Source organism: Scylla paramamosain, chromosome 25 (assembly GCF_035594125.1).
Source record: "Scylla paramamosain isolate STU-SP2022 chromosome 25, ASM3559412v1, whole genome shotgun sequence".
Taxonomy (NCBI): domain Eukaryota; kingdom Metazoa; phylum Arthropoda; class Malacostraca; order Decapoda; family Portunidae; genus Scylla; species Scylla paramamosain.
Window position 1 is genome coordinate 5,017,501 of NC_087175.1, and position 15,072 is coordinate 5,032,572.

The following is a 15,072-nucleotide window of genomic DNA, read 5'->3' on the forward strand; positions in this document are numbered from 1 at the left end:
TGAGAACCTGGCGATCATCTCTGGCCTTTCAAAGTTAGCTATAGTGGTGAATTGATACGGGTTTTTCAAGTGTTTTTTTTTTTTTTACTTTTCTGGCGGCAGATTAATAAGATTTCAGCATTATTAACTGGAAAAACACCCTTGAGAACCTGACTATCATCCCTGGTCTTTCAAAACTGTAGTGATGAAGTGCTACAGGCTTTTAAGGGTGATTTTCACGTCTCTAGTGGCAGATTAATAAGATTTCAGCATTATTAACTGGAAAAACTATCTTCTCTGCCCTTTGAGAACTAGTGGTGAAGTGGTATGAGTTTTTAAGGGTGTTTTTTTTAGGTTTCTGGCGGCAGATTAATATGATTTCCACATTATTAATTAGGGAAACACTCTTGAGAACCTGGCTGTCATCTCTCCGGCCTTTCAAAACTATAGTGGTGAAGTTATATGAGTTTTTAAGGATTTTTTTATTTTACGTATGCAGTGACAGATTAAAAAGATTTCCGCATTATTAACTGGGGAAACACTTGTGAGAACCCGGAACGTATTCTCAAAAAACTTTACTTCCTCGCCACGACAGCTTTCAAAGGCCACAGAGATGATCTGGCGGGTTTTCAAGGAATGTTTTTGTTGATCTGTCACTAGAACCGTAAAAAAAAAAAAAACCTCCTTTGAAACACGTGTCACTTCAACTACGTAGGGCTTTTTGAGTGTCTTGGAGGTGGTGTGCAGAAGTGTTTCAGAATAATTCTAAGTGTGGAGACGTGTGTGTGTGTGTGTGTGTGTGTGTGTGTGTGTGTGTGTGTGTGTGTGTGTGTGTGTGTGTGTGTGTGTGTGTGTGTGTGTGTGTGTGTGTGATCTCAGGGTCGAGTGGCAGTGACTTAGTGAAGAAAAAAAGCTAATTCTATTCCATAGCAAATCACGGAAGGTTGCTTTCAATTATACACACACACAAACTCTCTCTCTCTCTCTCTCTCTCTCTCTCTCTCTCTCTCTCTCTCTCTCTCTCTCTCTCTCTCTCTCTCTCTCTCTCTCTCTCTCTCTCTCTCTCTCTCTCTCTCTCTCTCTCTCTCTTTCAACCTGTATTTGACAGCTTTTCTGCATTTCACTTTATTTCTGCGCGCGTGCGCGCGCGCACACACAGGCAAGCACGCACGCACGAGCGCGCACACACACACACACACACACACACACACACACACACACACACACACACACACACGGAAAATAATGTTGACTTTCCTACGTGTGTGTGTGTGTGTGTGTGTGTGTGTGTGTGTGTGTGTGTGTGTGTGTGTGTGTGTGTGTGTGTGTGTGTGTGTGTGTGTGTGTGTGTGTGTTTACATCCTACAATATTTTTCTATTTCAGAAAGCAGTGATTGGAACAGACAGGATGCTCTCTCTCTCTCTCTCTCTCTCTCTCTCTCTCTCTCTCTCTCTCTCTCTCTCTCTCTCTCTCTCTCCTTCAGACATGCCCATCACTTCCTACATACGAGTATACATCAGTAACACCCTCTGACACACGCATCCCTCTATCATATATTTACCTCTCTACCCCTCTCCCTCTCCCTCTCCCTCTCCCTCCACAGATCTGCGCGTGTATCAGTGGTACGGGCGCGAGGTGTGCCGGGAGGACTGGCCCAATGAAGTGCTGAGGAAGTACTACACGATGAGTCTTATGGTGCTTCAGTACTTCCTGCCTCTCCTCGTGCTTATATTCACCTACTCCAGGTATGTGTGAGGGGTGGGGTGGGCTGGGGTGGGCTGGGCTGGGGTGGGAGTTGGGTTAGGTTAGATCAAGTTAGGTTAGGTTAGGTGAGGTTGTGTTAGTGTGTGTGTGTGTGTGTGTGTGTGTGTGTGTGTGTGTGTGTGTGTGTGTGTGTGTGTGTGTGTGTGTGTGTGTGTGTGTGTGTTGATGTTTTTTTCATTTTTTTTTGTCTTTTTTCGTTTTTTTTGTTAGTTTGTTGGATCTTTCGTTATTTTTGTGTTTGTTGTTGTTTTCCTCTTTTTTTCGCTATTGTTGTTGTTTTATTTGCTTGTGTTTTGTTATTTTTAGTTTGTTAGTTATTTTTTCTATAATATTCTTTTTCTACTGGTTTGTGTTTTATTTTCATCAAGTATTTCTTCATCTCTCTCTCTCTCTCTCTCTCTCTCTCTCTCTCTCTCTCTCTCTCTCTCTCTCTCTCTCTCTCTCTCTCTCTCCACCCTATCTTCTTTCACCTCATTCTTTATATATTCCACACGCTTGCCTCTTTCTCTCTCCTTTTCTTCTTCTTTATCATGCTCTTCACGTGTCATCACCTTTCTTCTCTCTCTCTCTGTCTCTCTCTCTCTCTCTTTCTCTCTCTCTCTGTCGTTTTCAACATTTTCCCTTCCTTCGTATTTCTTCAATTTCTTCTTCGCAATTTACTTAGTCTTTCTCGTGTCTCACTTTCTCCTGTCTCTTTGTATTTTCTTTTTATCTTTTTTCTTCCTCTCTTATTCGTAATTCTTGCATTTTCTCAGTTTTAAAGCCACTTCTTTCATTTCCTTCTTCTTCCTTCTTTTCTCCTTTTGTTTCCTTTTTCTTTTTCTTTTCACATATTTCTTCTTCTTCTTCTTCTTCTTCTTCTTCTTCTTCTTCTTCTTCTTCTACTTCTTCTTCTTCCTCCTCTTCTTCTCCTTCTTCTCTTTCTTTTCCCTCTTCTACATCTTCCCTTTCTTTTCCTTCTCCATCTTCTTTCTCTTCCTTTTTTATCTTTCTTTCCCTTCCTTTTTTTCATTTTTCATATTTCTATTTCTTCTTCTTCTTCTCCTCCTTCGTCTTTATTCTCTTTCTTCTTCTTCATCCTTTTTGAGTTTCCTTTCCTTTTTCCGTTTTCCCTTTATGAGAAGAGAGCGAGAATATGGTTTCCGTCTCTCTCTCTCTCTCTCTCTCTCTCTCTCTCTCTCTCTCTCTCTCTCTCTCTCTCTCTCTCTCTCTCTCTCACATGTATTCTTAGTATGCATTTTTCATTTTTTTCTGTTTTATTTTCTTTTGCGTTCATTTTATTTTTCTTTACTTCGTCAACTTGTAAGATATCTGCTGAGGTTCTTTTTAATTTGTATATTTTTCTTACTATTCTGTGTGTGTGTGTGTGTGTGTGTGTGTGTGTGTGTGTGTGTGTGTGTGTGTGTGTGTGTGTGTGTGTGTGTGTGTGTGTGTGTGTGTGTGTGTGTGTACCAAAAAGTTTACATGTTTGTGGAAAGAAGTTTTGTGCAGTGTTTTATATATAGTTTGTTTTCTTTGTTTTATTTCTTCATCATGTTCCTTTTTTTTTTTTTCCCTTTTTTCGTTGCTTTACTTTCCTTTATCTTTAATCTCCTCGTGTGAAGTTTGTTTTAGTTTTTTTTTATATAATTTTTTTACGTGAAGGATGACTAAGAATGAACAAAAAATGACTACTACTACTACTACTACTACTACTACTACTACTACTACCATTATTACCACAACAATAACTACTATTACTACCACAATAGAAACTACTATAACAACTACCACTACCACTATTGCTACAATACCCTACTACAACCACAACACAACCACTACTACTACTACTATTTCTATTACTACTACTACTACTACTACTACTACTACTACTACTACTACTACTACAACTACCACCACCACCGTACCGACAGACTGCCATCACTACTACTACTACTACTACTACTACTAATACTACTACTACTACTACTACTACTACTATTACTACTACTACTACTACTGTTCCAATCAGAATTTATAATCCACAAACCCGCAATTCATTTCACGATAAAAGATAATTAGAACGATTAATTAACAGAACTAAATGGAGAGAGAGAGAGAGAGAGAGAGAGAGAGAGAGAGAGAGAGAGAGAGAGAGAGAGAGAGAGAGAGAGAGAGAGTCAATAAAACTAAAGAAAAATATTTGCTCACATCATACACCCCGATTAGCTAATAGGAGGAGGAGGAGGAGGAGGAGGAGGAGGAGGAGGAGGAGGAGGAGGAGGAGGAGGAGGAGGAGGAGGAGGAGGAGGAGGAGGAGGAGGAGGGAGTTAAATATAAACTACAAAGAAGTATCAACCTGCGAGAGAGAGAGAGAGAGAGAGAGAGAGAGAGAGAGAGAGAGAGAGAGAGAGAGAGAGAGAGAGAGAGAGAGAGAGAGAGAGAGAGAGAGAGAGAGAGAGAGAGAGAGAGAGAGAGAGAGAGAGATTTTAAGATTTCATATTTTTCAATTCTTATTTTTTTCAATTAAATTGCTTCTTCCTAACTTTCTTTCATAACTTTCTTTTTCAATCTTTCTGTCGTGTGTGTGTGTGTGTGTGTGTGTGTGTGTGTGTGTGTGTGTGTGTGTGTGTGTGTGTGTGTGTGTGTGTGTGTGTGTGTGTGTGTGTGTGTGAATCTATATCTCTGTTTTCCATTCCTTTGTTTTTCACTACTATTCTTTAAAGTTCTTCCTTTCCTTCTGTCCTTTCTTTTGTCTTCTTTTCCCATCGTTGTGTTTTTCTCTTCCATTTTTCACCAGCAATAACAAAACAACAACAACAACAATAATAATAATAATAATAATAATAATAATAATAATAATAATAATGATAATAATAATAATAATATTAATAATACAAGAGGGTGGAAAGGTAATTACTGAACTGGTGTATAAACTCTCTCTCTCTCTCTCTCTCTCTCTCTCTCTCTCTCTCTCTCTCTCTCTCTCTCTCTCTCTCTCTCTTATCTATTTGGTATCGTTTTATCAATTTTATACTTTCGTTTCTTTATGCCTTAAATTTCTTTATTATTCTTGTCTTTATTTACTATTCAATTTATTCCATTTATTCTTTTCATTAACTGTTATGTTGTCGGCACCATAATAGGAGTAAGATTTTGTTTTCCTTTTATTTATTTATTTTTTCTTTTATCACTGTTACCGTCTCAATTCTTACTGGTCCACAAACTTTTCCTTTCTTTCCTCCTTTTGTAGTATTTTCTTCACTGTTTTTTTTTTTTTTTTTTTCTTTTTTCTCTTCTTACTATCTTCATTTTCTTCTTTCCTTTTCCTCTTGTTCTTGTTCTTATTCTCGTTATCTCCATCTCACTATCAACACTTGCTTCTTTAATTTTTTCTCTTGTTCTCTTCACCTTCCTCCTGCTCCTATTTTTCTTCTTCCTCTTCTTCCTCATCCTTATCCTCATCCTCTTCCTCCTCCTCTTCCTCTTCTTCTTCTTCTTCTTCCTCTCCTTCTTCTTCCACTTCCTCTTCCTCTTATTATTATTATCACTATTATCAGCTATTATTACTATCATCATCATTACCATCATTAGAGGTGGACTGGATATCCCATTACTTTCAACATTTACATCCGAGAGAGAGAGAGAGAGAGAGAGAGAGAGAGAGAGAGAGAGAGAGAGAGAGAGAGAGAGAGAGAGAGAGAGAGAGAGAGAGAGAGAGAGAGAGAGAGAGAGAGAGAGAGAACTGAAACTGTAGCATAATTTAATGAATATATTGTTGTATTCTCTATTTCTTAATATTCTGATGATAAATTTTTAACTTTTCTCTTAGTATCTTAACACTTTAACTATGTGGATAAAACTCTTGGAGGCTAAAAATATCCACACCTGCATCCACTTCCGCAAATACTGAAAGATCAACGTCCAGTCCACCTCTAACCACCACCACCACCACCACCACCACCACCACCACCACCACTGCCCTCGTCAAAACAGGTTAAATCATGACGGCCAGCGCTTCCTCGTGTCAGTGGCCAGGTGAAGGTGAATCAGACACACTCCATAACACGCTGCCTGCTTCCTGCCACGCTCACCACGCTCACTCACTCGTTTGGTATTTTCAGCACGTCCCCTCTCTCTCTCTCTCTCTCTCTCTCTCTCTCTCTCTCTGTTACTCATTCTCTCACTTCCAATATAAATTATCTTTTTCGTTTATTTAATTTATTTACTCCATTTTTCTACGTTTGTTTATTTTATTTTTTTCAGTATTTCATTCATTCCTCCTTCCTTCTTTCTTTTACTTTCTACTTCATTTACTCTTTCGTTTCTTTCATCAATGTATTACTTTTTTTCTATTATCGTTCATATTCCACTTCTGTCATATTCCTCTCTCTCTCTCTCTCTCTCTCTCTCTCTCTCTCTCTCTCTCTCTCTCTCTCTCTCTCTCTCTCTCTCTCTCTCTCTATAATTATTAATCTTTTCTATCTTCTTCCTTTACTTCATTTTTTTTTCATTCCTTTTCCCTTCATTGAGTGTTTCCTTTGTTACTGTCTATCTTTCATCATTCCTTCATTTTTTTCTTTCTTCCTTCTTCCCTTTATCCAGTCATTACTTTTTTCCTCTATTAGCTCTTCATTTCTTTCTTTTCCACCGATTTTTATCATCATCATTGTTACTGTTCATATCTCTCTCTCTCTCTCTCTCTCTCTCTCTCTCTCTCTCTCTCTCTCTCTCTCTCTCTCTCTCTCATTAGCCTAACAAAGCACCATTAAAGCTGCCGCAATGATCACGTATCTCTCTCTCTCTCTCTCTCTCTCTCTCTCTCTCTCTCTCTCTCTCTCTCTCTCTCTCTCTCTCTCTCTCTCTCTCTCTCTCAGGATCGCATGCAAGGTGTGGGGGTGTCGGTCTACCAGTTTCTCTCACTCAGGATGTAACACACAGGTAAGATATTCCAGTCAATACCTGTCTAATTTGCCGTCACACCTGTCCTTACAACAGTCTAAACATTTGCCCTTTTATTTGTCTGCATCTGTATCTGCTTAGACTCATTTATCTATTGTTTAAACTTTCCTCTGCACACCTGGTTAATTTTAATTCATACCTGTAGAAAAAATGTGTCTTCCTGTCTTCACACCTGTCACCTTACCTGTCCATATCTATACGTGTCTAGAGTCACTTACCTACTGTTTAATCCCTCCCATGCACACCTATAAAAATTTGTGCATACCTGTTTTCAAACCTGCTTAATAATTGGTCCCTTTACCTGTCCAGATTCGTTTACCTATTGCTTATCCCTTCCTATGCACACCTGTCTAAAAATCTGTACCTCAATGTCTTCACACCTGTCTAAGTATGTCCATTTTCAAACCAGTCTAAACAAAATACGCCCTTTTACCTGTCCAGACTTATATACCTCTTGTTTAACCCTTCCTTTTCACCTGGTACCTACTTATACCTGTTCAGTCTCGCGTGTACACCTTGTTTTCATCTCCTCTGCCCATCCCACCTGCGTGTTCCCAGTGTCAAGGTGTGCCGTGGGGTAATTAAGCACCTGAGGACACGTGGATATTGTAATACTGCTAATTAGTCGTGTTCTATATCAAGTATCTTTGTTTTGAAGCGTGTGGGAATATTCGGTCTGTTGTTTTATAGTGTTTTATTTTTTGTCTTGTATGAAAATTAATGTGATATATTAAGTGTGTATTTCCTAAGTATTTGTCCTTTTTTTTCTATGTACTTGTCTTGTTTTTCTAAGTGTCTTTTTTTTTAAGTATTTCTGTCATTTTTCTATGTATTCCTGCTTGTTTATTTTTTTCTAAGCTTTTCTGTCTTGTCCTGTTTTTTTTTTTCCCTAAGTATTCCTGTCTTACCTTTTTTTTGTAAGTATTCCTTCCTGTCCGTCTTGTTTCTAAGTATTGTCCTTTTTTTTTATTTTTAAGTACTCCTTTCTTTTTTTCTAAGTATTTCTGTTTGTCTCTTTTTTTTCTAAGTATTCTTGTTCTGTCTTTTTTCTTCTAAGTATTCCTGTCTTGTTTTAAAATGTGTGGAGTTGCTTTAAAATGTGTCCAGTTGCTTGTATTTTCTCAGTATCCCTTCGTTTTCAAGTGTTTAGTCTATATTAATGTGTATTTGTCTACTTTGAAAATGTGCAGGAAATGAAGTTTGTATGTTTTTATTTCCTAAGTATTACTGTCTTGCTTTTTAATGTTTGTATTCCTAATTAAATGTTTCTAAGTACGTGAGAACAGTTAGTGAGCTTTGATTTTTATTATTTTTTTTTTTTTCGTCTCCTTCAGTTTGCCTCCCTCGTGCGGAAAAAAAAAAGCTAAATAAAATAAAAATAAAACTAAGTAAATGGAAGTGAATCGTGAAAGGAGACAACAACACATAAAATAAAACAACTAAATCAAACCCAAAATAAATGGAAAAAAATAATAAATAAATAAAGTAAGAAAGAATAAATAAATAAGGGAAGTTATAAGAAGCCATTAAACTTACACGTGGCAGTCCCTGTACACTACACATCTTCCTCCACCCACTCATTAATCTCATGCATGAATTAATGTAATCCTCTTCTACACTTCCCAATAGACTCTGCACTAACAACCTGATTACTGAGTCCATTCCAGTCATCCACCACTCAGTTCAGCGGCCCAGTTCGTATTTATGTCTATTTTAAATCTGCTTTTATTAACTTTGAACGTATTGCTAATTCTTGTCCTGCCCTGACTAATGCCTCTATCATAATTGCTATTCATATAACTAAATACATGTACCTGGTTTCTGAACTGCTCTGCTTTCAAAGGCCACATAGATGAGTTATTGTATTTGGTCAGTTTGTGTGTTTTACTTAAATGTTTCTCTTTAAAAAGGAATAGTACAGCTCTTTATATCTTCTTGTAACTTTAAAGGTCTCCCATTCTCTCCCCACCTTTCCCACCTCTCCCCTACACTGCCACCCCACACTAATGCATGCAGGTGTCCTCTCAATACCTGCCCACCACACCTGTTTACCCTCAGTCTATATCACCTCCTCTTGTTAAAGGTGTGTTGTCATTCCCAGCCTTCGTATAATTAACCTGTTGCTCTGTGTGTCCGTTTAATAACTTTTTTTTTCCTGTGTGTCTGATGATTAATGGTAATTGTACACAACAAACAATAGGAGTCATTTAACTTATCTCCTACCCCATAAAAATGAACATGTAGCTCTCTCTCTCTCTCTCTCTCTCTCTCTCTCTCTCTCTCTCTCTCTCTCTCTCTCTCTCTCTGCGCTGGCCTGTTTTCATTTCTTACTCCGTTTTCTTTTTCTCAGCCACACTTCTACTTTAACGGCAGACTATATCATTTCAAGTCCCGCTCGGTGTGTTCTGGGTTTTCTTCCTAATTTCTATGTAATTCTGCGTAATCTGCATCGGGTTGTGTGGTTTGAGTTTGTGTATAATGTGTGTGGTTTGTTTGTGTAATTCTCTGTCTGTCATTCTGTTTGTATCTCTCTCTCTCTCTCTCTCTCTCTTACTTCATTGTTTCCTGATGTTATGAATACGCAAAAGTAAAAAACAATCTCTCTCTCTCTCTCTCTCTCTCTCTCTCTCTCTCTCTCTCTCTCTCTCTCTCTCTCTCTCTCTCAGATGACGCTCGTGGCCGCCCCGGAGACAGATCGAGGACTACTGAGGACAAATGCCAGCGATCACTCCCCAGCCAAGGTCAGTGATGAAGGGACCCCAATATTCTATCTCCACCACTCCTCCTTTGTTTGTATGGATGAGAGGCACCGTTTTCTTTTTCCTTCTTTTCTTTTCCCCCTTTTTTTTTTTGGTAAGACGAGTACTGTTGCAACAAGAAATCGATAAAAAATGAAAAAAAAAAAAAGGTTCGATAGAGTGACAGTTTCCAAAGTTTGTCGAAAGAATCATTATCAGAGATTGGAGGATTAATGTCTGGACTACGAGGAGAGTATGTACTGTTTGTCTGTCTGTCTGTATGTATGTATGTATGTATGTAAGTATGTCTCTCCACCTTCCTTCTTCCCTTCACTTATTCATTCAAGGGGAACAGAGAGATACACACACACACACAAAAAAAAAAAAAAAAAGAAAAGAAAAAGGGCCAACACTACCAAAGTCTACTTATGTATTCTATTTCTTGCATGTAAAAACACTGGTCAAGAGTAACACAAAGACATATATAAAAAAAAATCACATCCTGAGTTTATTATTGATCTATCTGTGAGTAAGACGGACACTGGCGTAAGGGGAACGACAGCCTAAACATTACGTAAGGCAAGCTGCAGGACGCCACCTAACCTCCACGTGGGAAAATAAAACGTCTGTCTATTTCCACGCACCGTCATCCATAAATCGGTCAGATAATCTTTTAAGCTTCCCTAATGACTCTGCACCAATAACCTGATTACCGATTCCATTTCATTCATCTATCACTTTTTCCTATATCTTTTTTTTAACTCTAACTTTAAAAAGAAAGATCCATTAGTTAAGAGAGAGAGAGAGAGAGAGAGAGAGAGAGAGAGAGAGAGAGAGAGAGAGAGAGAGAGAGAGAGAGAGAGAGAGAGAGAGAGAGAGAGAGATTGATGATGGGAAAGTGGAGTGAATTGATTATTATCGAAATGGTGATGTTTAATGGGAAAGTGGAGTGAATTGATTATTATCGAAATGGTGATGTTTAATGATCTCCCTGAAGGATAAATAAACTAAATGAATAAATAAGAAAAAAATACACAGAAAACAAAAAAGAAAAGAAAAACAATTTAATCTCCTGTTTTCTAGTTCTCTCTCTCTCTCTCTCTCTCTCTCTCTCTCTCTCTCTCTCTCTCTCTCTCTCTCTCAGTACATGTGTATGATGAAGTGCTCAACATTTACCCAGCGTCCATAAACAAAGAGTACATGTGTTGTGAGTACTCTGTTCATTTCATAAAGCTGAACAAAAAAAAAAAAAAGGTTAATATCTGTAGGTTTCTTCTGTCTCTGCTCTTTGATGTTGAACGAAATATTCCTGAGTTTCCCCCTCCACATCCCGGGACAGGTAACTAATATTCTCGTTTTCTTTTCTTTTTTTCTTTTTTTTTCTTTGTTTTTTTTTTCACTAGTTTCCCGTAATTTCCGCATCGCTGGCAAAGTAGGTTATGTTTTCTCGTTTTCTTTTGGCTTGACTGTTTTATTTTATTTCATTTTATTTCATTTTATTTTTACTTACGGTTCAACGTTTGAGCTTTCCCGCCCCAATAAATTGATGAATAGATTGTAATCTTTTTTTTTTTTCATTGTGTTCTTATGTTTATTTTTCAGTTTTCTTTTACATCCGTTTTCTATTCTATATTCTGTTTACAGTCTGAGTTTTCCCGCCACAGAAAATCGATGGATAAAATATAATCCTGTTTTTTATGATTTTTTTTATTTTTATTTTTATATTTATTTTTATTTTTTTTTTTTTTGAGGCGGGGGGAAGTGGTAGGAAATGACATTTTGTAGTTTATATCTTTTCATTTCCTTTTTTTTCATTAACACAACGAGAAATTATTTGAATTTTCTCCATACAAACCAAACAATGATCTTATTTTAAAATTTCTTTTTTTTTCTTTTGTAATGTTGGGAAAGATTTCAGAATTTGTATATTTTAATTTTCTTCCTTTTTTCCTCGAGTGAAGAAATTATTTGAGTTTCCCGGAAAATATAAAAAAAAATCTCACTTTCTTCCTTGCATCTATTTTTTGTAGTGCTGGGAAAGATTTTTAAATTTATACTTTTTTTTTTCATTTACTTCCTTTTATGCGACAGAGAAATAAATGTTTGAGTTTCCCCCACATTAAAAAAACAGCAATTCTTTCCTTCTTCTTCTGACTTGCATTCTTTTGTACTTAGGAACTCAGTCTTTTCATCTCCTTCCTTTTGTACGAAAGAAATAAATGTTTGAGTTTCCCACACATGAAAATACAGCAACCTTATTTTTCTTTCTATATCTCTTGTTTTTTTTTTCTTTGGGAGTTCGTTAGATTTGGAATTCCTATCATTAATTTCATTCTCTTATATACGTCACAGAAATTAAATGAGAGAAAAAAATAAAATAGTTACCCTGTTTCTTTATCTTCCCGTTACGTTTTCTTTTTTTTTTATTCATCTAGTGAAATAAGACTGAATATATCCTTGTTTTCTCTTATAGTAAAAAACTACAGACTTTCATATTTTACTAGATCTCTCTCTCTCTCTCTCTCTCTCTCTCTCTCTCTCTCTCTCTCTCTCTCTCTCTCTCTCTCTCTCTGTCTTTCTCATGTTCATTAATTTATCTATTTTCTCTGTTTTCCTTTTACTTTCCTTCTTTCCTTCCTTTCTCCATTCCTTCCCTTTCATTTATTTATTCCGTCATTCATCCACTAATTCATACGCAACGCTTTCCTTTCATCTTTCTCCTTTCTTCCATTTTTACGCCCTTTTACTTACCCATTCTTTCATTACTAATTCACCTTATTCTCTCTCTCTCTCTCTCTCTCTCTCTCTCTCTCTCTCTCTCTCTCTCTCTCTCTCTCTCTCTCTCTCTCTCACACACACTTTTTTTTTCTCTTATTTTTTATGGGGAGACGAACTAAGGACAGAAAGAGAGAGAGAGAGAGAGAGAGAGAGAGAGAGAGAGAGAGAGAGAGAGAGAGAGAGAGAGAGAGAGAGAGAGAGAGAGAGAGAGAGAGAGAGAGAAACTAATCCCCTTTAATTAACACATTCCCAGTGATTTGATGAGTTCCCTAATTACTGACCAATCAGAGACCTTCTTTCTTGCATAGCCACCTCTTAGCATTACACTGGCTGGAAGAATGGCTTAATTTATTTGTTCATTTCCAGTCTTTATCTTTCTCGTCCATATGTGTCGAGATTTCGGTGCCCCTGATGCTGTGAGGTGTTGGATGTCACAGTGAAAGGGTTGACAGGTGCTACATTACCTTTACTTATAAAAGAGAGCTGCACGTTTCATTTGACAGTAGAGGAGACGAAGGGTTGAATGAGAGAGAGAGAGAGAGAGAGAGAGAGAGAGAGAGAGAGAGAGAGAGAGAGAGAGAGAGAGAGAGAGAGAGAGAGAGAGAGAGAGAGAGAGAGAGAGAGAAACACGTGTCAGTAAAATAATCGAGCTATTTGTCTGATGTCTGTGTGTCTAATAAATGTGTGTGTGTGTGTGTGTGTGTGTGTGTGTGTGTGTGTGTGTGTGTGTGTGTGTGTGTGTGTGTGTGTGTGTGTCTGGATTGATAATGGAAAATATATTTATTCTTCCTACACACACACACACACACACACACACACACACACACACCAAACACACACATTAAAAAAGCCATCAAACATGAACACTTTTATTCACTCATTCTATCAGACCCTTAAAAAAAAAAAAAAGTGTCAATATTGAACATTTATTGAACAAACACACCAAATGAATAAACAGAAGACTAACCTTATATTTCCCCCCTCTCTCTCTCTCTCTCTCTCTCTCTCTCTCTCTCTCTCTCTCTCTCTCTCTCTCACAGATGATACGCCTGACTCTGGCTGTGGTTCTTGTTTACTCCCTCTGCTGGCTGCCCTTCAACATCCTCATGGTAAGCAAAGAAGGAAGTAAACAACGCAAACAACCACAAATACAGCACATAAACAAGGCAGGAAGATAAACAAGGTAAACAAAAGTAAACAATGGATAACGAAAACAAAGACATAAATAAACTAACAAATAAAATAAGCAAAAACAGATATAGGTAAACAATGACTAACAATATGGAAACAGGCAAACAAGGTGAATAACAACGAAGAACACAAACAAAGAAAGAAAACAAAAGTAAAATAATGGAACACAGAGAAAGACTTAAAATAAACAACAGGTTAACATCAAACAAACAAATAGATAAACAATGAGTAACAATATAGGCAAAAGCAAGGAAGGTAAACAATACGTACTAAGAACACAGGTAAACATAGTAAATAATGGTAAAAAAATAGCTTAAAACACAACAAACAACGAAGATAAGTAAACAAAAACATGAGAAAAGCAAACAAGAAAGTAAGAGAAGGTAAACAAAAGCTAAAAACACAAATAAATGATCGGTAGACAATGGCAAACAGCACAAACAAGGCAAACAAAAGCAAACAACAGCTAGCAGATATAAACAAGAAGAAAGAGCACAGGCAAACGCAAGTAGAACACAGGAAGATAAAACAAACGAAAACAACAGCAAACAACACTGACAAACAAGCAAAAATCAAACAAAACAGAGAAGCAATACAAATTTAGCGAACAATAACAATTTCACAGAATCTAACAAATTCACAAAACACACACTAGGCAACAAACAAGGACACAATAATTGCAAACAAGACCACATAATTATCTTTTGACTGAATAAGCCAAACAAAAACAAGCAAAAGAGCAAACACACACAAACAAATAAACAAAAATAAAAGTAATACAAAAAACTAACGTGTCATTCTTCTAACCATGAAAAAAAAACTAAAACAGACAAAATTTACACAAACAAATAAAAATCTCACTCCAAAAAAAGAAAAGGAAGCAAAAATCAAAATAAAACAAGATTACACAAACGAAAATTCAATGATATATCGAAACAACTGTAACCAATAACCTTACACACACACACACACACACACACACACACACACACACACACACACACACACACACACACACACCAGGTTCTCAAGCAGGTTCTCTCTTCACTAATGACGTGTTCAGGTAATTAGGTCATTAAACTTTTCTCTCTTAATTGTATTTTCAAATGAGGGAGATTTTGTTCTGTTAGTAATGTGTTTGCAAATTTATGCTTCATTATTATTAGTGGCAGTGGTGGTGGTGGTGGTGGTGGTGGTGGTGGTGGCGGTGGTGGTGGTAGTAATTCCAGTAGTAACTGTTATTATTGTACTTGTATTATTATTAGTAGTAATATAAGTAGTTGTAATGGTAGTATAATTTATCATTGTTATCGTCACTGTTAAAATATTATTACTATTATTATTATTATTATTATTATTATTATTATTATTATTATTATTATTATTATTTGTAGAAGTAGCAGTGTTAATAATTGTCAAGAGAGAGAGAGAGAGAGAGAGAGAGAGAGAGAGAGAGAGAGAGAGAGAGAGAGAGAGAGAGAGAGAGAGAGAGAGAGAGAGAGAGAGAGAGAGAGAGACCCACCACTGACACTTTCATTACAACCCCTCACTTCCCTCCCCCCAAAAAAAGGAGCAAAACTTTCTTTATTAACATCCCCCTACCCCCCACCTCTCTCTCTCTCTCTCTCTCTCTCTCTCTCTCTCTCTCTCTCTCTCTCTCTCTCTCTCTCTCTCTCTCTC

General features: G+C 37.1%; 1 protein-coding gene across 2 annotated transcripts in view; it reads left to right on the forward strand.

Annotated features, from left to right (window-relative positions):
- Window positions 1-15,072, forward strand: part of LOC135113150 (RYamide receptor-like) — a 28,889-nt gene that overhangs the window by 5,159 nt on the left and 8,658 nt on the right. The window contains exons 3-6 of one of the 2 annotated variants that reach the window (XM_064028224.1): window positions 1,584-1,725; window positions 6,601-6,664; window positions 9,352-9,426; window positions 13,242-13,310. In XM_064028224.1, coding sequence (XP_063884294.1) covers window positions 1,584-1,725; window positions 6,601-6,664; window positions 9,352-9,426; window positions 13,242-13,310 — 350 coding nt within the window. Of the gene's footprint in view, window positions 1-1,583; window positions 1,726-6,600; window positions 6,665-9,351; window positions 9,427-13,241; window positions 13,311-15,072 lie in introns of those variants that run through there. The other variant, XR_010274729.1, reaches the window with a different exon arrangement.